The 25,814-nt window shown below is 36.6% G+C and overlaps 2 protein-coding genes across 4 annotated transcripts; one reads left to right on the forward strand and one right to left on the reverse strand.

Moving 5' to 3' along the window:
* Positions 1-3,084: 3,084 nt before the first annotated feature.
* On the forward strand, positions 3,085-8,470 carry RANGAP2 (RAN GTPase activating protein 2). Of its 2 annotated transcripts, none has more exons than XM_086428336.1 (4): positions 3,085-3,210; positions 3,530-3,613; positions 6,385-8,035; positions 8,118-8,470. In XM_086428336.1, exon 3 carries the CDS (start codon positions 6,390-6,392, stop codon positions 8,016-8,018), a length of 1,629 nt encoding a protein of 542 aa, XP_086284462.1. In that variant the 5' UTR covers positions 3,085-3,210; positions 3,530-3,613; positions 6,385-6,389; the 3' UTR covers positions 8,019-8,035; positions 8,118-8,470. The 2 variants fall into 2 exon arrangements, with proteins under 2 accessions (XP_086284462.1, XP_086284461.1); XM_086428335.1 differs by having other exon boundaries at positions 3,194-3,333.
* A 2,779-nt stretch (positions 8,471-11,249) lies between these two features.
* LOC147383214 (putative ATP-dependent DNA helicase CHR12) lies at positions 11,250-25,614 on the reverse strand. 2 transcript variants are annotated; one of them, XM_086427528.1, is made up of 12 exons: positions 25,247-25,614; positions 23,089-23,245; positions 21,091-21,155; positions 20,407-20,601; positions 19,763-19,912; positions 18,393-18,797; positions 17,269-17,528; positions 16,948-17,166; positions 15,542-15,749; positions 15,300-15,453; positions 13,174-13,776; positions 11,250-12,162 (listed from the first exon to the last, which is right to left on the reverse strand). In XM_086427528.1, the coding sequence occupies exons 1-12, from the start codon at positions 25,478-25,480 to the stop codon at positions 11,453-11,455; spliced, it is 3,360 nt and encodes a 1,119-aa protein (XP_086283654.1). In that variant the 5' UTR covers positions 25,481-25,614; the 3' UTR covers positions 11,250-11,452. The 2 variants fall into 2 exon arrangements, with proteins under 2 accessions (XP_086283654.1, XP_086283655.1); XM_086427529.1 differs by lacking the exons at positions 23,089-23,245; positions 25,247-25,614 and having other exon boundaries at positions 20,407-20,618; positions 21,091-21,140.
* Positions 25,615-25,814: the final 200 nt, after the last annotated feature.

Raw genomic sequence — 25,814 nt, forward strand, 5'->3', positions numbered from 1 at the left:
ATTGAAAATGGCTGGGTTTTACCATGTTGAGTTCACCAATTTTTATTTAAAAAGTTGTGAGCTCGACAATAAATAAAAAATGTCAAGTTTGACAGTAAATAAAAAGTAGTGAACTTAACAGTAAATAGTGGTGAGTTAGACAGTAAAAATTGTAAACTCGATACTAAATAAAAAAGCGTCGAGTTCAACAATAAATAAAAAGTGGTGAACTCAATAGTAAGTAAAAAAGTGGTGAGTTAGTCAATTATGAGGGATCATTAAGAAATAAAAAATTTACTAAATGTCCTATCAAACTACCGCACAAAACTTACGTACTATTTAAAAATAAATCCCTTCACCAGAGTCCTTTAAGTAATTTTCCCTATCTTAAATAGATGATCCCACCACCCCATTTATGTATATACTAATAAAAGGAAGAAAAAAAAAATCATTTAAAGTGGTACATCAAATATATGATTGAGATGGAATGATATTCCCAGGGGCCCTTCAGAAAAATGTATCCCGAAAAAATCTCTACGAAACCTTTACCAGAGATCTCTAGGAAACTCTACTTTTCCTCCTATCTCAGCCATACATTTGATGCTGCAAGATCATTCTTAGTACCCCCACCACCACAATAAATAAAATAAAATAAAATAAAAATGGTCCAATACTCCAATTATTTCTTTTCAAGTATAGAGTCTCATAATTCACACAAAATTGCCAACTTGGACGTTTAATGATGGATTTGGGGGTATAAATTGAACCAAGACTTCTGATTATAAAACTGTTTGTAAATAATGGAAACTCCAATCACCATAATGGATAAGATAATAATGAATGATGAAAAGCAGAGAATAATTCTTTTGTGGCCCTTTGCAGTGGTGAATGTGGAAAAGAGGCTCTCCAAAAACTAGTGTATGAGATGCCCATTCCCAAAATAAGGATTGTTCTTGCCTTCCAAGTCAAGGAAAGAGAATCTTAAAAGTTGGGGAAAATTATGTTTCATTGGTATTGTTAGAGAATTTGTTATTGTAATCTTTTAAGGTATATTGGGAACGACCAAACATCATTTTTAAGATTAGATCAAGTGGTTAGTCAGTTATGTAACTACATGTGATTGCCTTCTCTATTTATTAATCCTTGTAGGTAGTGGGCCGGACTCATACCTGGGCGTTGCCCAATCTATAGACCATGGTATTGTTGAAGGCTAGTCCTGGAACCATGATTTTTAAACTCGATATCGCGTCTCGTCTCGTTCAGCTCCGATACCGAATTTTCTTGAACGAGTTTTCTGATACGTTTGAGACGTCTTGTGAGATAACTCAAAAAATATAACGTGAGACATAAAACTCGGTCAAAAAAATGATTTTGTGAGTTGATCTCGTTCAATTTTGATACCGAGTCGTCTTGAACGAGTTTTCCAATACGTTTGAGACGTCTCGTGAGATAACTCAAAAAATAGAACGTGAGATATAAAACTCGGTCAAAAAAATGACTTTGTGAGTTGGTCTCGTTCAACTCTGATACCGAGTTAACTCGGGTGATACGTCTCGATCTTGAACGAGTTTAAAAACCATGCCTGGAGTTGCATATCACACGCACCAAGTAAGTGAGGGTGCGCCCTCACTTACTTGGTGCAAGTGATGTGCGGGTGTTACATGTGCCCCAAGACTATCCCTTAGACAAGACCATGGTTTATGGACTAGGCAAAGCTCAGATATGGGCCTGGTCCGTTGTTTACAGGGATACTCGATTATTAGAAAAAAAATAAAATTGGAATATATTGGGAATGATCATATTATTGATATGAATTAGATTAGTGTGATTTATTTCCCTTTTTTTATTATTACTATTATATTTTTATTCATACACATCATATATGTATATAATTGGTTTTGAGAACTTCAGATCCCTTGAATTATGAAAAATTACAAAATTCTGACCATCAAAACACAAAGTCAACTGTCGTAGATTATCATAGGGATACTTGAGATATCCTCAAGATACACATTTTTGATTTTATCACCACCATTGAATTTTGTCATTTAATGGTTTAAATTTTTTTATTATTTAATGAATCACCTGAAGGACTCTATAGAGCTTGGATTGAGTCTTCATTTGCATCACTTGTTCTTGGCCCCCTATGGTTCATGATTAATATTAGTTTTTAATAATAATAATTTTTTATTTTAAAAGAAAAGGACTTCAATGTTTTTAGTGGGGTACTTAAAAACAAAATGACCATCTAAGCCCAAAATTTCAAATGGATTGATAAATGTTGAAAAAAAATATATATTTTAAAGTTCTTAAATTTTTTGTGTGTTCTATATTCACGTGGTACTCGATCATGTTATTGAGATTTGAGTGCCACATGGGCATGCAATCCGTCAAGTTGACGCCTCGATTGGTTGCTAACATCTGACTAATTATGTCATGTATTTTCTTACAAAAAATACAATATCTTGAACATGTCCTACTCAGGAAGTATTTTTGATTTGTTTAATTCGAGAAAATAATAAATCATGAATGACTTGAAATAATTCAAGAAGTCGTAAATTTTTACAAAGAGTTGAATTGAACGGAAGTTTTAATTGTTTTGTGTATCATTCGAGTTTTTTCGTGTATAATTCATGAATTATTCGAAGAATTACTTAGCATGGTTTTGACATTATATCACCATAGGTGTATCTTATAAGATTAGGTTTCAAATGTCTGATTTAGATTCATCCTAATTTTACTATCCCACACAACCATAGGTTAGAAGCACATCCTCTAATGGACGGCTGAAATTCAATCAAATCTGCTGAAATTGATCCCAAGTTTACAACTGGAAACATAATAAGACAAAAATAGGTTGGATGTTTGGGAAATAAATCACGAAAATCCAACTGTTCGATATCAGCATCAATCAGATTTTTGGTGTATGTGGCGATCAGAGGTTGGCCACAGGTTTCGAGGGCAGTGGGCCCGCAATAATGTGCCATGTGGCAACTTTTTATTGGGTGAATTGATATTCAATTACCACAGCGTTCTCCTTCCAACACCCACATGGGCGGATGGGCCATCGCGGCCACACTACTCACGAGTTAGTAGTACTTATTAGACAATTGTAGAAAAGTGCAAGGGCTTTATGGTCTTTTGAGTTCATTTCTGGAAATTTTCAGCCTTAATTCATATTTCCCTCCATTCCCAACCTTCCACGATACCCTGAAACCTCAACTTTTCCAGGTTTTATCCTCTTCACAGTTCTCGTTTTTTAGGGTTTCAGTTCTTGATACATTTCTTTAGGGTTTCCTGCCTTTTTTGTTCTTGGGTTTTGAATTATTCTTGTTTTTCTTCACATTTCTACTGGTATCTTCTTCTCTTTGATTTACCGAATCTCTTTGATTTTCCTGTAATTCGCACATCATTGCCTTTTTGGCTTGATTTTTACTGAAAATAGTTCCATATTTGCCAGATCTATTACATTTTCCCGCAAGAATTAAACTTTTTTATTTTAAAATTTGAATTTTGAGAAAGTTTTAATCCTTTTGGGTTCTTCTTGCAGATTAAGGTTTCTTAATCGAATGATCCGTGCCTTTGCTTGATACGCTTCTTGAGAACTAATTTGCAACAAGTTGGTTAAATTCTGGTGAGTTTTTTTTTGGATTACTGAATAGATCTGTAGGTTTAGAAGAAATTTTCCGTTTTCTAGCTTGTTTTTTATGCGTATTTATATTTATGTAGATTAAACTTAGTGAGACGATTTAGCTTTGGTTAGAAAGTTGCACCTCTGAATACGAGTCCGTTGTATTGCTCTCCACTGTGATTTGTTGGAAACTAGGGTTTCTCAAGCATGAAATATACATTTATCTTCCTTTCTATAGAATATGATTTTAACAAGCAAGAAATGAGAAAACTTGATAAAAGAAGTTGCTTATTTTGAAAAAAAGAGAGGAATAAAGGAAGTTTTGATCCAGTATTAGAGGATTTTGACCTCCTTTTCTATCGGTTCCAATCCAAACATGTAGACCAAATGCTTTCTAACCTTGAAAGTTTTAGGTTATTTGGGAGGATTGGATGTCATGGAATTCTCTTTTTCATGGTAATATTAGAGATTTCAATGAGTTGTGTTGTAATTTATTATAAGATTTTACTAGCCTATCCTATCTTATACTCTTAGTAGAGTTTGCCCATGCCTACGGCACATGCATTGTCTTTGGGGTTAAGGGCGTAAGTGAAGCAAAATTATAAAGTGGGTATGATTAAAACATCTTTGGGCTTAAAGAGGAAAAATAATAAAGTTGGAGAAGTATTATTAAGAAATTGGGGAGAAGAGGAAAGACAATGAAGTTGGGGTTAAAAAAGGTAAAACTTGTCCTCAATATACGTTGTTTATGAGGTATAAATCTTGAGACAAAGAAAGTAGGATCCACCGTTGTGTTTTATTATGTACATTACTACATGGGGTTATATTGCTGCAATGCATGAACAAGGGAAGTAACTTGGAATGAACTTCGAGGATTTTGAGGGTTTATTACGTAGTTGTGAATCTTGTTATAGAATTAAGTTCTTAGTGTATGGTTTTTTATTCATTCATTTTTTTTTAAAGAACTCTTGGATTGTAAATATTGCACCTTAACTCTAGTTGGGACAAACTAAGGTCTGTTTGCCCACTCCTAAACCTGAGTCACTTCGAACTCCTTGTCAAATTTACCTCCAATGTGCTCTCATCGGTATACAATACCCTCAAACAACAATACTCGGGATTCTCTAAATCATACAGACCAAGGAATAAAAAAGATTTGGTTTTTAGAACAATGGCTTGAATGTTCTCTTTCCCTTTGAACACCCAATTGTTTCCTCGGCCCAAGAGTCCCAACATACACTAAACGGTAACAATCTTCAAAGTTTTGGCCCTCAGAGGAAAAAACTGAAATTTACTAGCTTTGAAAGATAGCTGTCATCAAAAAGGCCAAAAAAAGTGTCCCACACATATATTGCGACCATAGTGATAGAGTTTGTGTTTGGTAATACTTCGGCAAGTGGAAACTTCAGGAAAAATTGGGATAATTAATTTCTTTAATTATATTGTTAATTATAGAAAAGTATACAAATAAATATTTTATGTATTAAACATAATATTAACCAAAATTACAAAACCATAATATTTTTCAACTTCAAACTTTTCCATTACTTTGTGAAGTTCGTGATTTTTTTATTTTAAATATGAGATTTTTTGAAAACTTTGCAAATTAGTTAGGACTAAATCTTCGATGGGGAGTCTGTTAATCATATTCTTAGTCATTGTCCTTTTTCCCGAGTTATTTGGATGTTTTTCTTAGCTCGCTTCCATGTGGATTGGATTTTTCCCTTATCTTTTTCTGAACTTCTGGAGGGGTGGAGTTTCAATTTCTTCTATTCAAGAAAGAGGCTTCTCTGGGCTATCCTGCCTTTTGCCATTGCTTGGGGTCTTTGGAGAGAGCGCAACAACAGGGTCTTCCATTGCAAAGAGAGCTCGTCTCATTCAGTGATCTTAGAGATTTTGGGACTTCTATTCATGTGGTCTAAGATGAGCAAAGACTTTGAGGGAGTGCGTTTCCAAGATTTTGTTTTTAACTGGGATATCTTTGATGTGAATTAGCTCCCCGCGGGGCATGTATTTTAGATTTCTTTCTGCTTTTCCCATGTTGCTTATCTAATCTTGTTGTTTGGGGGCTACCTCAGCCTCCCTTTCTTTTTATTTATACAATTTATATTTATAAAAAAAAAAATCTTCGATTGCAAGCCACAAATATATATATTTTTTTGATGGGTAAGCTGGACTTGAAGCCACGACCTCAAACTTGCTTTGCAATGTGTCAAACCAACTGCAAGTCACAAATTAAATGTGACTTTCACAAATAGGCGGTTAATCGATTCATTGCCAGACTTGCACATGGAACATAAATGTATAATGATATGTTTATGACTAATTAAATGGCGAACTATAACAATTTATCAGGAGAGACGGACTCTCAAACACATCTGTCTTGCCAGTGTCCATAAAAAAATGTGCCTCGGTTCACTCTCACTATGTCCAAGAGTTGATTTTCTGTAGAAACACTTGATTTTTCTTTGATGGTTGTTTGTGAATCTAGACACACTTAAGCTGTAGATGATCACATTCCATGGAACATTTAAAAACTTAACTAGATGGAGACATGTAAATTATCCCAGTTTCTTAGTGGTATTCTTGTCATCTAGAAATTTAGCATTTTGATTTTTTCTTAATTTCGTCATTCTTTCTAGAGAGCGAACAATGTAAGTTATCCCAGTTTCTTAGTGGTATTCGTGTCATCTAGAATTTAGCATTTTGGTTTCTTCTTAATTTCGTCATTCTTTCTAGAGAGCCAACAACACAGTTTATATTTGTGATTGCAGTGAGCATGGAGACCACAAGTCAGACATTTCAACACCGTTCAGTTTCTATTAAACTGTGGCCACCTAGCCAGAGTACAAGGTTGATGCTTGTGGAGCGAATGACCAAGAATCTTTCCACCCCGACCCTTTTCTCCAAGAAATATGGTCTCCTGAGCAAAGAAGAAGCCGAGGAGGATGCAAAACAAATTGAAGATATGGCTTTTGCCGCTGCGAATGAACACTATGAGAGGGAACCAGATGGTGATGGAAGTTCTGCTGTTCAACTTTATGCTAAGGAATCCAGTAAACTCATGTTGGAAGTTTTTAAACGAGGTTCTAGAACCAAGGAGGATGGAGAAGTTCCCAAAACCGAAAAAGTTGCTACTTCTGGTACATGTTTCGATATATCTGGAGGCCGCCGAGCTTTTATTGATGCAGAGGAGGCTGAGGAGCTTCTAAGGCCATTAGCCGAGACAGGGAACTCATACACAAAGATATGCTTCAGTAATAGAAGCTTTGGAGTTGATGCAGCTCGTGTTGCAGAGCCCATTTTGGTATCCCTTAAGGATCAGTTGACCGAAGTGGACTTATCAGATTTTATTGCAGGAAGGCCAGAGGCAGAAGCTCTTGAAGTCATGAATATATTCTCATCGGCCCTGGAAGGTTGTGTGTTGAAATCTCTCGACCTCTCGAACAATGCCTTGGGTGAGAAAGGTGTCAGGGCATTTGAGGCACTCTTGAAATCGCAAAGTAATTTGGAGCAGCTCTATTTGATGAATGATGGCATCTCTGAGGAAGCCGCACGAGCAGTATGCGATCTAATTCCTTCCACGGAGAAGCTTAAGGTCCTTCATTTTCACAATAATATGACCGGAGATGAGGGGGCAATTGCTATTTCTGAGGTTGTGAAGCATTCTCCTGCATTGGAGGATTTTCGATGCTCGTCTACAAGGGTAGGTTCTGAAGGGGGAGTCGCTCTAGCCAATGCACTAGGGACATACACCAATTTGAAGAAGCTCGATTTGAGGGATAACATGTTTGGTGTTGAAGCTGGTATTGCTCTCAGTAAAGCCATTTCTTCCCATTTAGGTCTTACCGAGGTTTACCTTAGCTACCTGAATCTCGAAGATGAAGGAGCCACCACTCTTGTCAATGCTCTCAAAGAATCTGCTCCGTCGCTCGAAGTCCTCGAGATGGCTGGAAACGACATCACATCTGACGCTGCTCCTGCTTTAGCTGCATGTATAGTGGCGAAACAGTTCCTCTCCAAGCTGAACTTGAGTGAGAATGAACTAAAGGACGAGGGTTCTATTCTGATAGGTAAGGCATTGGAAGAGGGGCACAACCAGTTAAAGGAAGTCGATATGAGCACCAATGGAATAAGAAGGGCTGGGGCCAGGATCTTGGCACATGCGGTGGTACATAAGCCTGAGTTTAAATTGCTGAACATTGATGCCAATTACATCTCTGATGAAGGCATTGATGAGGTGAGGGAGATATTTAAGGGTTTCCCTTATTTGCTTGGTCCCTTGGATGAGAACGATCCTGAAGGAGAAGATGACAACGAGGACTCTAAAGAAGAGGATGATGAAAACGACGACGGCGATGATTTGGGATCAAAGCTTAAGCATCTTGAAGTCGGCCAAGAAGATTAATGGGCTATCAATATGAGGTATCGCTTCCTGGATTCTGACTGCATTCTTAACCTTTAGAAAACTAAAACCGCTTAAAAGCATTTTTGTCTGCCTATGCAGGTATCTCTTTTTTCTTGACAGTCTGGATTGACCGGCTTGGTTTTTTTCCTACTCTATATGGGAGGACCAGTAGTTGTAACTCATTCAGAAGATAGTTAATGGGACAGTGGTTTTTTATGCTTCGAAACCACCGTAATTTACATGGTTAATGCTCAAATGCATGCTCTTGGCACTGCTTAGGAATGTTTTATTAGTTAGAAGGTTTAACTGTTTAGTTATTTAAGTTTTTCTTACACATTCAGAACATCCCCTGTGGTATGATGGACCAAACAAGATGTCAGATGTTAAGAAACTTTTGATTTTTCATTATTCAGTCCGGAGATTACTTTTCAGTAATCAAAATTTATGATTCAGCAGAATGTTATTATTGTCTGATATTTTGAATCGGTTTCACTGCAAAATTTCCACTTGACACTGCAGGAATATATTTTTGATTGGGAAATGGATCTATTTTATGTATGTTTGAAGTAACAAGATGTCAGCCACCAAGGAATGGATCTATTTTATGTATGTTTGAAGTAACAAGATGTCAGCCACCAAGGTCTGGCCATGTGTAAAATGTCCCCCCCCCCCGTTTGGAGTGGCGCTCCAGAGGCCAGATCTAATCATTAGAGCGTTGGGTGTTTCTTACCATTTAAGGGCTCATGGCTTTGACTATTAATTTTTTAATAGGAAGATAAAAAAGAGAAATGTGTCTGGTAGTGCCTTTTTTGGTTGAGCGATAGGGTTAGTGGTTAGTAATTAGTAGGTGAAGGCTGGGTTCTTGGTGTCAACACACAAACATCTCGGCATATCTGCAGTGATTAGTCCCACTTTCAAAGGGGTTGGGGACACTATGTTGTATTAAAAAGAAAAAAAAAAGTCGTAGACTTAAACCAGCTTAGAGAAACATCTCTTTTAGTGTTTGATAGAAATCTGAGCCGTTGTGTAACGGCCATGTACTCTGACACCTAAAGTTTAGGTGTAGCTCGCCCCGGAGTCACCCGGGAGCCCCTATGTAATGCTATGTAAGGCTCGTTATGAAGCCATGTCAGCCCCCGTACCAGGGCATATCTGTTAGCTTAGTGGCATTTTAGTAATAAGGGAGTATGACCGGCCTCTACTTTTGATGTTCCCTTCTGGAAATCTAGTAAAGACTTAGCATACACTTTGTAGGAAGGGTGTCAGTGCTATCCTAATCCCCGGCCTACACCCACGTTGTTGAAGCCTTGAAGCCCAGCTCCGTGGAAGTCCCGCGTGTCATAGGATCATCAATTGCTTGTAACGCATCTATTTGCTTTTATAACGCGTTGCACCGTGTAATCAAATATTATATCAACAAAATTGCCTCCGGGCTTTATCTCGTGTTGCCTCGTTTTCTTGTTTGCTAGCTACGTGTGTGTGGTGTACGATCATTTTACAGGCTTGCAAGTGGATTTGACCCCCTTGCACCGCACGACCCCGCTTCGAAAGAATAGGGCCGTGACACGTTGGCTCAAGGGATCATCATAATGGTGTGATCCCTCGGTGACATAATTTTTGGAGCAAATCATGTTAGAAACCTAGTCATCCAAAATGTGAATGTTACTGTGTTTGTCATTCTAGGGGAAAAGTAGTAAAATAACCTTCTTTTTAGACCCTTACCATGTTTTTATTTTCATCATGTGATGGCCTGCAAGGAGTCCAAGACAAATAGGCTCAAGGTGGTCATGTCTCAAGATCCCAAGCCTTTGTTGTTACCGAATTGGTAAAGTTTGTGGGTGTTTGTATGATATTCCTGCCCCCCCCCCCTACCTTGCTCCCATAATGTTGGAACCCGTCTCCAGTTGCTTTAGGTGGATACTTATTTATGCTATCTTAATATTGACTGACTTGTCTAGTTGATACTATAATTTTTTTATGATTTGAAAAAGTGAATTTGGTTTTCTTTTTAAAAACTATTAAAATGTTAACTTGTAAAAGAGAGTGCTCTGTTAATTTTTACAGGAGAGACAATGGAGTAGGTGAAATGTGATCGATGATGACCAAATTAATTTTAAGTGTGATCAAAACTTTGACACTAGAATCTATGGTAGACCTATCGATTTCAAAGATATACACAAAAAAGGCTATAGGGATTCTTCGAACCCTATAATGTTTTTGAACTTGACGCAAATCCTCCTGCTCCTATATTTGCATTTGCCACCCTCGATACTCAAGTTACTTAGTTCGGACCTACCTTCTCTCTTATTATAGATCTCATTAAAACATGGTTACCCCATGACATCGCTAAACATTTAAAAATGTTCGCACTTGCTTGGTTAAATTTTGTTGGGATCAGAAATTAATCATCCCAAAAATATGGAAAATGCTAGCCTCACCAACAGGTTGAAACTCTCCATCAACGTGACCGTTGGGATGGTAGGATTCCCAAGAAAAATGTATCACAAGGAAATGGTGTTTTTATCGCTAGAAGATTGAAACTAATCTCAAGGAAACCTGAGTTTTTCCTCAAATCCTAATGGTCATATTGATGGAGAGCCTCAAGAAATGTCCTAAAAACACATGTACCATGTCACAACACATTTACAAGGTGACAACTTGCTAATTTGTTAAAGTGTTTCACAACAAACACTTGGAACCTGCATTCACCCACTTGCCTAAAACGGCAAAAAGTGTATTTAGGGGTGTAAATTTTCTTGCATATTTCCTTAATTATAAAGATGAAGTTGAGTTAATACTCTCACTTGTCACGTCGTGCTCGTTACAACACTACATCGTGCTACACTTGTAAGTGATGACATGCAAGTTCGCCTAGAAACACCTAATGTAATACACAAAGGCACAATAAAGAAGGCAAACGCCATTGCTAGCAACTTACAAGACAACACACATCATACACATTCACATTATAAGAGAACTCTCCTTTGGACGTGTTGAAACAGTAGGTAACTTGTAGGCATGTACTTAAACCTTTCTTGTGATCTTAGACGATGATTTAATGCCATTAATTTCTACAATAGCCCCACCAAATGAAAGCAGTTTTAACTCAATACCCAACCAAAAAAATAAAAATATGAACTCCATATCCCGACGTTGTAGAGGAGCTCTCTGTCACAAATCATACAGATGAAAACAATGAACAATAAATATTTTAGGTTATGAAAAGCATCATCATCAAATCATTCCCCAAAAATTTGGAATTAGCAAAACTAATCTTTTTCCAACATTCAATTCTGACCAAACCCGTATCTCATTATGGATATGAATTCGTACTTGGCAGTATTAAATGTTACAACTAAGATTAATGAATGCAATGGGTGTAGGAGCAAGAGCAGCGACAGCATTCTTTCATTTGTTTGGTGTGCCAGTTCCAGTCAAACCCATCTGTTTCCTTTGCTGTTAGGAGTCTGCCCTCTCACATCCGATGATGAGCTTTGCACACCATGGCTTGATCTCTTCCTCTTGTGAGTCTTCCATGTAAGGACATCCCCACTCCAACCATTTCTGCCAACACTTCCATATTCGGGTTCGTTGGATTGTACGGGTCCAGTCATTTGTCCATTTGGGGTCCGACCCAAGAAATCTTCAGTTGCATCCTCACTTACTATAGACTCATTGTCATTCCTCGGCTCTGATATTTCTTGTTCCAACCCCACATCATCACTGGTTGACTCATTGGCCTCAGAAGGAAGATTTTCTCTCCTATTGCCTCTAGTTGTGAGCTTAGACAAGTCTTCTCCATTTTCCACAGCCTTCAACCACTGTATGTCACTCAGGCTGTCAGCATAGACCACCTCTTTCCTCTGTCGTTTTCCTGTGATGTTGATACTATCATGTTTTGGATCCTTGGGTTTTTCTCCCTTGGAGACAGAATATGCCCAGTCGGGTACCTCGTGTTCCTCCATCAACCTTGATTTGTAGTTCTCTCTCTGCCGTCTCTCCTCGTCCATCTTCTCAAACAACCAGTACTCATCCTCTGTTCGGGCTGCAAGGCGATTGATCTCCCTCTCACTTGGCACGTCAGTCCCAAGTGAGTTTGTACCTCTACGCATGATCTCCTGCAACAACTCTCTCCTGTCCCGAGCTACACAAAAACAGCTTAACTTGGTTTATGCCATCTACATTTATACAAAAATAAGTGAAAATTCGAACAATAAGACTACGATGAGGTAACTTGATGTGCCAGACTGATGACACGAGGAGGTGTCAGGAAAACTTTATCTGAAAATACCAAGATAATGACATACCCACAACATTGACTTGATGTGTTAAGATATTACATATTTACATGTATATATACACATCCTCGCAAAAAATAGCCCGTTCCGAAACTTCTAGCCCATATAGGACAAAACGCGTTGGCTATGTTATTGGCTCTTGAACTTGACCCATATATGTATACTAGAAGATGGGTATGTGCAAATGCACATTTATCAAACAGGCTTATTTGTAATTTAAAATATTGATTAAAAGGGCTTTGAATTTGAAGATTACATGGTAAAAAGGATACTTGTATAATTTTGAAAGCTAAGCAACGTGAAGGTTGCAATTTTCTTGATTTTTACCAAAATGACCCCGATTATATTAAATTTAAATAAAAAAATGGGGGTATTTATTGCAACTTAAATTTTGGTGTCAAACCACTTCTACTCCGCCATCTCATTATAATATTAAAGATTTTCATATCAAATCTATACTAGAAAGGAGAAAATACTTGGTTTCATGATGGGAAGGAACTGCTCTTTGTGCTTATAAAGACTCACCTGTGATATACAAACCAAAAAAGTCTGATGGGGTGATCCTAATATTCCAATATCCCACGTTCTTTAACATTGTGATGTGGTAAATGCACGGAGCACATATTGCTATGTTTGCATCCTGATGCAAATATTTCTCTAAAAGAATGTAGCTAGAAATTATATATGCATCACTGATGCATTACAGACACTTGTGTTTGATGAGGAACTGATATGCAACTTTAAAAAAATCGAGTGCCCTAGGTTTCAAGAAACCACAGACTATGATTGGATAAAACTACCATTCCCTAAAGATCACTTTTTAGTCAAACATTGAAGGATGAAAGATAACAACAAACCTGTGGAAGTTGTATTGAACAGTCCTGCCTGGATGACCTTGGCATCAATGCCCCTTTTCTGTTTCGCACGTTCCAAGATTACTTCTTCAATTGATCCAACACTGATAAGCACAAAAACCCGTACTTCTTTCTTTTGCCCAATACGATGGGCTCGATCCTCCGCCTGTTGGTCCATTTGGGGGTTCCAATCACTGTCAAAGATTATCACAGTATCTGCGGTTTGCAAGTTTAGACCAAGGCCTCCAGCCCGGGTGCTCAAAAGAAACATGAAGAAAGGTGAGTCTGGTGCATTGAACTGCTTTAACAAAGTCCCTCTTTCTTCGGTCTTAGTTGACCCATCAAGTCTAAGATACTTGAATTCATGTAATTGCAAATAAATTTCAAGAATGTCTATGAGACGGGTCATTTGTGAGAAAAGTAAAACTCTATGCCCCGCTCTTTGGAGTTTTGGGAGTAAGCGATCAAGCAGCTCAAATTTTCCCGACGCTCTGATGATCTCCTCCTTGCGCCATATGTTATATGCTTCCACAAAAAGGTATGGATGGTTACAACACTTTCTGAGTTGCATTGTCAGGTTCTGGAGACTCTTGGATTTCCCAGATCCTGCACATTTTTGTCCCAAAGGTTAAAGAATTTACAATTTTATCACAAGTTAAACAGGGTTGGAATTCTAATGTGCAAAGGGAACATAATCAGAATTTAATTAGGTGGATAGCAAAGAGAACTGAAGGATGACGATGGAGAAGAATATAACTACATTGTCACTAAGGCCAGCTAATAAATGTCATTTCTTCAAAGGATAGACAAAAGATTAAAACTTGGTAATGGAGATGCTAAATGTAAGTTTATACCAGCCAAGTGATCTTCTTATCGGTTCTTGGGCATTTATTTTTTTGGTGTAAGATCTTTAAAGAGTTCAAAGGTTTTTCTTCGAGGAATTCTTAGTCCGGTGGGACAGTGAGTAGTATTTCAGGGATGTAGTTCTGTGTGTTTCTAGTTCCCAGGTTGGTCATCTTGACCTCCCCTTTCTGTCTTCAAAAAAATCTCTTTATTTATCAAAAAAAAAAAAATGTAAGTTTATATCAAACTTAGACCTTACACATTGCTTTAAAATAATAAAAAGGGGATGCTGCCAATAATTAAACAACCTACCAAAAAAAAGAAAGAAAGAGAACAAGTTGGTCGACATTCAACTAATCAGAAGAAATGTGCATGCACTTTGACAAAAGTGAAGGTCGCAAGCATCATCAAGCAATATCTCAAAAGAATGGCAAACATAAGTTACACAATGCTTCAGTTAGGCATCACCTCAATTGGCTGAGACCCTAGAGCCCTATGTAATAACTAACACCACATGTGTCGGGATGCTTGCCACAAGTACGAGGTGTTTCACATAATGACTAGAAAGTTGGAATGCCAACAAGTCCACACACATTATAATATGATATATTAACTATAGTTAACTCAGAATTATTAAATAAAAAAGAGGAAAGAAATATATGAAAAGTAAAAGAAAACATATATTTGTTTACTAAATGCAGACCAAAGTAGTAGGCCTCCTAAATCATTCGGCCAATGGTCAAAGCTTATAGCTGTTTGAATCCACAACAACTATTTCAGGACTTATATGGAGATCCGTGTTGAAATTTTTGGTATAACAAAAATATTAAGAGTGTTGGATCATTATTGGGAAAGTAGTTTACATTTAATTACTACTACAACTATTTCCGAACTTATATGGAAATCTGTGTTGAAATTTTTGGTATAACAAAAATGACGAAAATATAGGGTGTTTGATTATTATTGGGAAAGTAGTATGTTACTTTAGATGGATAGCTATGATATGTAATTTAGGTCTTAAGTCAGGTCTTAGGATTTTGTTTTCTTATAGATAGACGTTATGAGGAGTGAGGACATGTAACTGGACTTCTGATTATTGAACTATACTTATTGTTTCCCAGATTCTTTGTGAACTATCTATAATAAAAAGAAGATTCTTTTTGTGAGCTCTTGGGATTGCTTGGATTAATATCCTCTAGGAAGCTTTCTTATTACATTACTTCTACATTAAGCAACGGAACACCACTCTTGAAAAATGGAAAAATTCCAAATAATAACTAACATACCAGAATCCAGCCCAACTCTCCCGAGGTCTGTGACCTGCTGATAATATACTTTCTGCCATGCTGACAGATCACATTTCAGTATGACCTGAGTTTTCCCAGGAAGGTACTTCTCTACCTCATCTTTCTTCCTCCTCAATATGAATGGCCTTATAACCTGAAAATCCAGGAAAGACGGTAAAAAACAGCAACAGTTCAAGAAGATATCTTACAACATACAGTTCAGAGTAGTTATCAACACCTACATGATGTAAACGGCGAATAATCAATAGCTCCTCTTCATCTGTAAGAGAAACATCACATCGATCTGCAAATGGTGCATTAAACCATTCCTCGAAATTCTGCACTGAATTAAAAATGGTGGGGAGGAGAAAATTAAGAAGTGCCCATAATTCCTGCAGACTATTTTGTATCGGGGTACCAGTTAACAAAAGTCTGCGCCTAATCCGATAGCTGCACACAAGGAAACACTCAATTAGAGACACCCCACTCTTTGTTTACGGAAATAAGAAAAAATGTCTAGTAAAAAGTAAATGAAATTAATTATGTAGGCCACTTTGAGAACACAATCAACTTATTTAGATTTTGCAAAAGTAGGTATTCTAGATGGATAATGATCCACAGAGTGGAGTGGAACCTTTATATTTTACAATAATCTTATATGCAAACAATCAGATATTCAGCTTAAGTATTAATTCCGAATGAACTAAACTAAATTGAGGAAGTAAAAATAGTACCAACAAAAACAAACATATTATATTTAAAACAAAAATATTCTGTTTAAATAAACCTGCAATTAAGTTGCAAATCACATGCACTTACGGGCACTAGGAATGATCAACCATCACCAGCACTTTGTATAGAAACATTAGAAATCAACAATTTGTTACCATTAGTTACAAAGCAATAGAAAACATAATATGCTAGAGAAGCAATGATCTCTGCATGTAATGCAGCTATCCATCAAGATGAATGAAGAAACAAGGACACATAACCTCCAATAGAGAAGTTTTAAGGGAGGGGTTTCAGGAGTTGGAACATCTAGTAAATGAGTCAGATCAGCCAATCCCTGCAGGTCTAGCCTCTTCCAGATTCCTAGCTGACATGCTGCCCGAGACCTATGCCCAATTATGTTTTGATCTCTTAACATGTTCATTGGTCCATGACCCTTCAAAAGGGGGATGGCAAGAAGAAGAAATGAGAGAATGTCAACAACTAACAATAAAGAATGCCTGCCCCTACTCATGATTTTACCATATGATTCTATTTGCAAAATTGCTTCATTTATACTCATGAAGAACAAATTGATTTGAGACATAATAAAGAGCAGTTCAAATGATCAAAAGATGCTTCGTCAAGAAAATGACCAATCAAAAGGGTAAATGGCCATCTAAGAGACATTGCATCAACATGTGAGTTAAATTGCTTAATTTATACTCAATGAAGAACAAATTGATTTGAGACATAACAAAGAGCAGTTCAAACGATCAAGATGCTTTGTCAAGAAAACGACTAATCAATAGAGTAAATGGCCATTTAAGAGACGTTGCATCACAACATGTGAGTAATTATAGTGTGGTCCTATCCGATGTAACCACACTTAGAAAGAGATACAATCAGCAAATCCTTCAAATTGTGGCATGTGGCATACCCTGACAGAAGAGTACGTGCAAGAGCACTCTCATGATTTTTTAATCTATGTCCTTCATCAACCACCATGTAGTACCAGTGAATCTTCTTCAAAAACGCTTTGTCCCGCATGATCAGATCATAGTGGGTGATCATCACATTGAATTTTCCCTCTCCTGAATACTCTTCCCTCATTAGCTTCCGTTCGTCTAGACGCCCATCGTATAGAATGGCCACAATACTGAATCAAGAAGAAAACCCTTAATAAAGTGATTTGATATTAAAAATCACAAAGACGTAAAAAAAAGGAATAAATATATTGTGAAAAAATGAATCTCTGTACCTAGGAGCCCAAGTAGAGAATTCGCTGACCCAATTCGGAAGTACAGCCTTTGGAGCCACAATCAAGTGCGGTCCAGTTACACCCTTTTTCTCCAATAGATATGCAACCAATGATATGGTTTGTATTGTCTTCCCTAATCCCATCTCATCAGCCAAGATACCATTTAGATTGTTGTTGAACAAAGAAAGCATCCACTGAAGTCCTTCCAACTGGTAAGCTCTCAGTTCTCCACCTTGAAGTATAGATGGTTGCTCTGTTACCTACAGAGTTCAAATGTATGTTAGTTCCTTGGTCCTTCACATCAAATACTAAAGGTTGTGAGAAATCTTCATGCACTTATATGCTTATATTAACATTCCTATGTGGGATTTGTTTTTCGTATGTGGTCTGCACGAATGAAACATTCCTATGCTGATGCTGAACTGAAAGGAAAAATGGAATGTCAGAACAGTTTCCCAATCCCATTTTTGCATTTCCACTAGGGCTTAAAATGGGTTGGGTTCAGGCCGGATCCGAGTATATCCATATCCATATCCGAATTTTATATCCCGATCCAACGCGGATCCTATTAGCTAAAAATCCGAATCATTTTTCTTTCATTAAATCCAGATTCGGATCTGACCAGACTGAATTACTTGATTTGGGTCAGTCGGGTCGGACAATTCTGGACTGTTCAACATTTTTTTGTTGTTGCTATATTTCTTTTGAAATTGCTATAAAATTCAAGTTTACCATTATAATTCTTTTATTTTATAAGAATTCATGTTATATTAATGTATTAAAAAAATATATTTTGAAAAACATAAAAATATATCATTTGAATCTAGGCGGATACAGGGATGGATCCGTATCGACTCGGGTCAAGGGACATCAACCCATATTTTTATTCGGATCTACTCTAAGGGTCCAACCCATATTGGATAAAATCCCTAATTTCCACATTTCTCATGTAATTCTGAGTACACAGGCCCATGAAAGGTTTAGACTGACTGTCCAACTCTCTCACTAGCCTACATGTCAGTATGCAACACCGAACCTATTTAGACATAAACCACATATAAGTACTGAAACAAATTAGAAGAATAAAATAAAGGGAGGCTGAAAATGGAGGATTTCTTCTTTACCTTTTCCTGAATTGAATGAATAACAGAATTATACTGTCGCTGGCCTTCAAGTAGATCATTTGTCTTAAGATGGTGATCAGAATCTAAATCAACTATGTCTACATCTTCCTCTTGAAGCATATCTGGAGGGCTTTCACTCTTAGAAGCAGACAACTGTGATGGGTCATCAGCTTCTAAGCCTTGTAACGCTTCAACACTATCCAAATTGTTTGCATCTTTTTGCCTTTGAACAGCAGCTCCCAAACAAACAAGAAGGTCATTGGTTTTCCCAAGAAGCATAGTTAACCGTTCATTCTTGCTCTCCTCCACCATCCGCATGTAAGCTTCTTGATCATCGGCTTTCAGTGCTTGGAACCTCAATTTCTCTGCCCGTGTAGCACGTTGCCTTTGCCTTCCATGCCATGCCTATATGATATAACAGGATCAATAACGAATCTTTATTGAAGTCTATAAATTTTGAATTGTTATCATGGTATTTAAATCATCCTAGGGGTATTATTTGAACTTTTTAAATGCTTGTCAAATGCAAGGTGTCTGCCAAACTTTGTAATGTGTTGTAGAATTATGTTGGGGCTTATGGAAAGAACTCAATAAGCGCACCGAGAACATTGATGTCTCATTAGAAGACTTTTATTTTTATTTTTATAGAAGAGGAAGGCTATTTTGTATCAATGGACCTCCATCCTCTTTAAATTTTATGGGATCAGATTTTGTCTAGAAGGAGGTGATGGTTGATTCAGAATGATATAGACTAAACATTGAGAACTTCTGTTGGTTATATCTAATACACGTGACATCAAACAGCATGAAGCATGTTCTATTACACGTAACAACTATGATGAACAACTACTAGGCATACCATAAATCTTGTCCAATCTCTAAGGAAATTCCAGAGGTACTTGTTTTAAGTTTTAAGAAATCATTTTTTAGATAGGTTTAAAGTGTGAAGGTAGGGTTGAGATCCCAGGTCTGTGTATTACACAAACAGACCTGGAATAAAAAAAATGTAAATAAGGAAGATGTTTTTATTGGTTTGACAAACGCTAAATTTTTTGACAGAAAGAAGTAGGCATTTTTGCAAAAAAAAAAGAAGAAAAAAACATGTTTCACAAGATAAATTGTGACATTCTAGAATTACAAAATTCTGTAGGTTATCGCAAGATTAATTAAATATTACCAATAATAGGTGCGGTAGATAACTAAGGATAAAACAAAAAATTCCTCCAATGTCCTAAACATTTTTACCTTAGCTTGATCAAAATATTGCAGAAAAAGCACAAAAAGCACACTACAGTAGACATGATGTCAAAGGTTTAGAAGTCCATAGGAAAGACAAAATAGACTACAAAGAAAGCCAATAAATGACATGCCTGGACACCATCATTTCTCTGTTTACGGCGCTTCAAAGTAGCTTGTCCTTGCAACTGAAACTCACGAGTCGCATTAAGAATTTCTGCAAAGAATTTCCTTTTCCTGGTCTCTATACGGTTCTTTTCCTCTTCTTCTAACCTTGACAGCTTCTGCAGCAAGTAGATTTCTCAACATCAGCAACATGTTGAATGTTATGTACAAGAGATGACAATATAATTTAACATGCATGTCAGGAGATTTATAATCTAATTGTTATAGACCATAAATTTGTCTATTACTGACCTCTATACACAAACTATTAGCACATATACAAAGGGATGGAACCCACTAATCAAATATCCGGTCTAGGAGTCTGCCTAAGACAAATGTTGACCTGATAGAATGAGTGTAACCATCAACAATTGATCACATTTGGAGCATGTCATACCTTATCAGATCATCCAAGAGAGTCAATAGATCAGATAAGGATAATCATCTAACAAAGACAAGTTTTTTTCATAGATGACCTCGTCTGGACCCATCATCTTTTGGTTGCAATAGCCTTCTTGGCTGCCATGTATTTATAGACTGTGTTTGCAATCTATTGTCTTATAATAACTGAATAGTCTAGCTAGAAAAAGTAATGTATATATGGTAACATAACCTCTGCATCCCGTTTCTTCCGCTGACGTTCATCGGCTTCCATAGCGAAAGCATCTCCCATACCATACATGATAAAGGGACGACGCAATCGCATCATTCCCCAGTCGAACAATAACTTGTCAGGATATGCACATTTCTCTCGCAGACTGTATTCTGAGCTCACATCAGACCGAACCTTGCTTTGCAACTCTGCTAGCTGTTAGAAAAAAATTCCTTGCCCACAAGGACAAAACCGTAAGTCATCCCTCAGTTATTAAAACAAATGTTGAAGATGAAAGAACATTAGAAAAGAAAGATTGATGTTGTTTCCAACAGGACTAAAAGTCAAGTGTTTGGTATGCAGTGTGGTAAAACTGCACCAATTCTTATCACCATCCATTGACTGAAACACGCTTTCACAAGGTGTCTCTGACATGTGGCCATTAGGAAGAAGACATTGGGCCTTGTCTCGTACTATCTCAGTTTTCAACAGACCAAGACCTTAAACCATGATACTCGTGGTATGGTCTTTCAGAACATTGGTTATGTGACTAAAAATAAAAATTATGTATGTTGTGAAAGAACCTTTATTGTTGCATGATAAAAAAAAAGATATTGGTTGCAAGACCCAATAAAGAAATAAACATTTTTATGCAAATAAAAATGACTAATAAAGTTGTGAAAAAACCTTTAGCTATAAGGTTACCTTTAATCCATATAGCTCAAGCAAGGACTTTGTCTGCACGTCCTCACCTCTACTTGAAGGCAACTCTGATTAAATATTATATGTATGTCAGCTGTGAGAAAGAAGCTAGACAATAGCTGAAATAATAACACTCAGCTTTGAAAATATTCACACAAGGAGATAAGGAAACAAGAATGACCTAAACATTAAAGGAGATAAGGAAAGAAAAAATCTCGAATCTCTTTTAACAACATGGACAGTCTCCAAGTACTCATTTTTTCTCCCAGATGCCCAACTGATTGTTTTGTTTGAGTCGACTCCATTCATAATCTTGTGTGTACATAAAAGTTGGTAGGAAGTGTTAGACCATGGAGAGCAAAAAATTCCAGAAAAGGTTCCCCATTAATGTGATCGCCTACCTCAGACATGGAATCTGTGAACCAACTCACAAGTATGTTCACCAAGGAACTTGGACGAGGTCCCTTAAACAAAAATTGTTCCAAATTAGACATAGATGAAATTGATACTCCAGCTTTATGGGGAGCTTTAATGTTTATTCATTGGTATTTATAACAATATAAGGGTTGCATAAGGCTTTTGGTTTTGTCATTTAATAGGGGTCCATTGGTTCTTAGGCTTCAATTTATAAAAGATGTAAGGAGAAGTAGAGGTCGCTGTGGAAAAACTAACTAAAACCCTACATTATCATCCTCTACTCCTATTCTCTCATTTTCTCTTCTTTTCCCTCTTCTCCTTTTTATTCATCTTCTCTTCCAAACCCTAGAATCCTAGCAACAAAACAATCATATCATACTGCAAAGCAAATAAAGATTAATCTATAATAAACAAACTATGAAAACCACAATAAGAAAAAATTGAAAAAAATAAAAATAAAAATTGATCATAGAACATATAGATCGGGTACATGCTATTTTGTCAACTCATGTACCCGTAGTAATGCAACCACAAATCAAAATTTCATTCCATTTCGGACTGTTTTGGTGAACTTCTAGTTTTGACTGACACTGGAATGAAATATTGACCCCAAAACATTTAGAATGTTTCAAATTATCTCGGAATGTTTTGGTCAAGTTGTTTTTTCTGCAAACCAAAAGATTGTCTGGAAACGAGATTTTGAACACTGATACAAACAATGGTTTTTTGTTGAGGAAACAATGTTACTTGTCTGATAGACCACAAGGATGGTCTATGAATTATAGTAACATGGTAAGCTTATTTACAATATACATCCAAAGTGTCCCACCTAGAAGATCTTCTATGTCTAATGTTGGATTTCACCCTCTTGTATGCACGATGTGGATTAGTATGCCGTTACTGGACCTGACTTTTATTTTCTTTTTTGATGGGCATAAAATTAAGCAAGCCATAAGGAATGATGATTCAAAGGAGGTCAAGAAGACCTACCGAATTCAGGAGAAATGAATGGAAGAACAAAACAAGACAACAAAAAACAGTAAGGAAAACAAAAACTCCACATGTTTTCCTTACACACGAGCTCCCATATGAAAATGAAATCCTCTAAAATATCCCTTTAAGTCTTTGAAAAGATTGCACCAAACACTGATGATAAGTGATGAATCGACTGTTCCTTCCCTTGTAAAAATGTGATTATTTCTCTCCATCCAAATACCCAAAAATAGCAAAGAGGATCAGACACCATAAGATCCTTTTTTGCCCATAAAGACCTCCAAAATTGAACAAGAGATAGAATCGATCTAAGTAAAACCCAGTGAAGGTGACACAGAGAAATAACCTTATTGATGGAGTGACCTTGTAGTCTACTCAATAGTTCACTGTCTTCATTCTATTGACATAAAGTTTACTGTCATGTATGTGTTCGAATGCTCTACCAATTCAGTTCTAAAGAAATCAAATATCCTTCAACTTCAGAATGCAAAAAGAATTAAATGGTGAGATTATCCATAAAGACCAGGATTATATGGTACAAGTGACCCAAGTGAAATTACAAGATTTATACTCTTAATATCAAATAGTAACCTTCAAGCTCAGTTAAACGATGTTGAATGTGACTTTGTAAGCGATTTTCCCTAGATTCTCCCAATCTCAAGCCTGACGTGTGATTGGACCGTTGCTTCAGTAGTGCATCCTCAAGGTCTGTTATTAAATCCCCTCCATCCGAAAATCCATGACAGCTCTGTGTAAAAAGAGGTCAACTGTAATTAGAACAAAAAAAAGCACACACATTATATGATGCACAATAATCAAATCATTATTCAATACCACCAAAAGTGCTCGAAAATCAAGTGTACATGCAAACAACGAGATCAAATAATTTAGTCCAGGTTGGCCTGGCCTACGGAGATGTTGTAATAGATTTAAGTCAATCTCTAGTTTCACAAAATGAAGAAAATAAAAATAAATAATCAAAATGTATATTTCATATAGAATAATGATTTTTTGATGCCTTCCTTTGACATACGCCTATCACAAAACCATAGATCATTTGCCCCAGGATATGCAGAACCATAAATCTTTTTCTTGTGTATCCCGAGGTAAATGATCTACGGTTCTGTGATAGGGGTGTTTGTCAGAGGGGGTGTCACATTATCACGACTCTTTCATATACTATCAAGAAAATTTCATAGGAAAATGCTGAAGTAACATTAAAATTGACATCAATTCTCACATTAGTGATGTGGTTGTATGTACGGAACCATAGATGCTTTTCATTGAGATACGAGTGAAACGCATCTATGGCTATGTGTGCACCTCCACATCATCAATGTGAGAATGGATGTCAATTTTAATGTTACTCCAACATGACTCAATTTCATATTATAAAAAATGTATTTTTCATATAAAAGAAAATTTCACATTAAAACATAACATAACACAACAATGTATTTTTAAAACTTCAAGTTGGATTAAATTTCCAATTAAAAAGTCACAAATTAGTCGCGCAGCGATATTTGTTACTATGCTTTCAATACCTTGACCGAGCTTCATTTAAACCACAAATTCCTAAAAAGTACAGAGTGAACACACAAAAACTCACAACTGTCTGAAAGTTATGAAAAAATGGAACAGTTAACAATATCTTTCAAAGTACAACAGAGCGGAAAAAGATGTGCATTGTAGCTATTGGTAGTGGCAATGAAGAAAAAATTATTGCAACAAAAAGTGGTCGAAAATCAAGGTGAATCAAAGATGTATACATCAGGTTCATTGTCTGATAAAAGTTGGCACAGATATCCCATTGAAAGTGATGCCTTTTGTTATGGATGGCTTAGCTTTATGATCGTGATCAATATGTAGTCCACGATGGTAAAGATAATTCTTATTCATTAGGTACAAAGGAAAGAACATCACTTTGAACCCTTGGAATCATATCAATGGCAGCACCATTAGGGTTTTCAATGGATTGGGTTTGAATCGAGTCATGCCGTTACTATCAAAAGCTTTATTTAACGAAACATAAGAAGCCCTAATGTTTTTCCTTCATCGCCTTCACCCTCCTTTATAAAAAAACACATATCAAGCAGGTAAATAAACAAGAAGGAAGAAATAAATGCAAAACTAAAGGTAAAAAACGAGAAAATCAACTAATGCTAAGTGCAATAAATCAGAATCGAAACAAAAAATGAGCTTAAAACTATGATTTCCTAGCAAACAAGAAACTAGACCCCAAAATCAAAGAACTAAACACACCAAAAATCCACCAAAAGAGGGGGGGAAAACCAATTCAATCCAATCCAAGAAACAAAAAAAGAACTTGGATAGAATCTTTCTCACAAATGTTAAAAAAAAAAAGAACTATAATTCCTGAATTCTCTTCCACCCAACAAACCAATTGAACATAAAACTATACAAGAGAACCAATCCCAAAATCAAAGAGCTAAACACACCAAAAATCCACCAAAACAGTAACAAAAAAGAAAAAAAAAGGGTTTTGAGAGAACTTGAACCCAATCATTCTCACAGATGTTTAAAAAAAAAACATGAATTGAATCTAAATTCTCTTCCACCCAACAAAAAAATTAAACATAAAACTAAGATTTCCTAGCGAAAAAGGGAACCAACCCGCAAAATTAAAGAACTAAACACACCCAAATCTCCCAAAACAGAAACAAAAAACCCAATTCAATCAAACCCAAAAACCAAAAAAGGCAAAAAAGGGCTTCAAGAGAACTTGTACCGAATCCTTCTCACAGATGAGATTGTTATCACACAAAACGCTCTCATGAGCTCCATCACCGCCGCCACCGTCGTCTTCGAGGTCATCGAGATCATCAGAATGGTAGATAGAGGAGACTGTATCGAATATGTCTGGAGGGAGAGGGAGGTTTCGAGAGATCAGATTGAGAGCGCAGATCAAGGTCTTGGTCTTCTCGATATACGGTCGAGATTCATTCTCAAACTGAGTCTCCATGGCGGGAAATAAAACTGATAGTAACCGATATTTGGATTTTTGAAAAATAAAACCAACGGTCTTCCTTACGATCTCTGTTTATCTCTAACTCAACTCTTTGATTCCCCTCTCCCTTCGTTCGCTTCTTGAAACCCTCTCTCTCCTTTATAAAGAGGATATTGGGAGAGTAGTAGAGAATTACGAAAACTACCCCTATTTTATAAGAAATGACGAGACGTGTCCTAATGAATATCTTCTATAATAAAAAGGGATGTCCAATATAATTACATACACATCACTCTAAAAAAACGCCTACTATATATTTTTTTAATTTTTTTTAGCAACAAATTAAAAA

Source organism: Akebia trifoliata, chromosome 16, assembly GCF_017979445.1.
Source record: "Akebia trifoliata isolate Shusen 1 chromosome 16, ASM1797944v1, whole genome shotgun sequence".
Taxonomy (NCBI): domain Eukaryota; kingdom Viridiplantae; phylum Streptophyta; class Magnoliopsida; order Ranunculales; family Lardizabalaceae; genus Akebia; species Akebia trifoliata.

Bases quoted from the DNA above. Each gene is read 5' to 3' on its own strand.
- RANGAP2 (XM_086428336.1), top strand. From the start codon at position 6,390: ATGGAGACCACAAGTCAGACATTTCAACACCGTTCAGTTTCTATTAAA.
- LOC147383214 (XM_086427528.1), bottom strand. From the start codon at position 25,480: ATGGAGACTCAGTTTGAGAATGAATCTCGACCGTATATCGAGAAGACC. The intron at 21,156-23,088 runs GTTACTATTTGA...ATATTTAATCAG, and splicing joins TCGTTTAACTGAGCTTGAAG to AGTTGCCTTCAAGTAGAGGT. The intron at 15,454-15,541 runs GTAGGTGTTGAT...CTGGATTTTCAG, and splicing joins TTATTCGCCGTTTACATCAT to GTTATAAGGCCATTCATATT.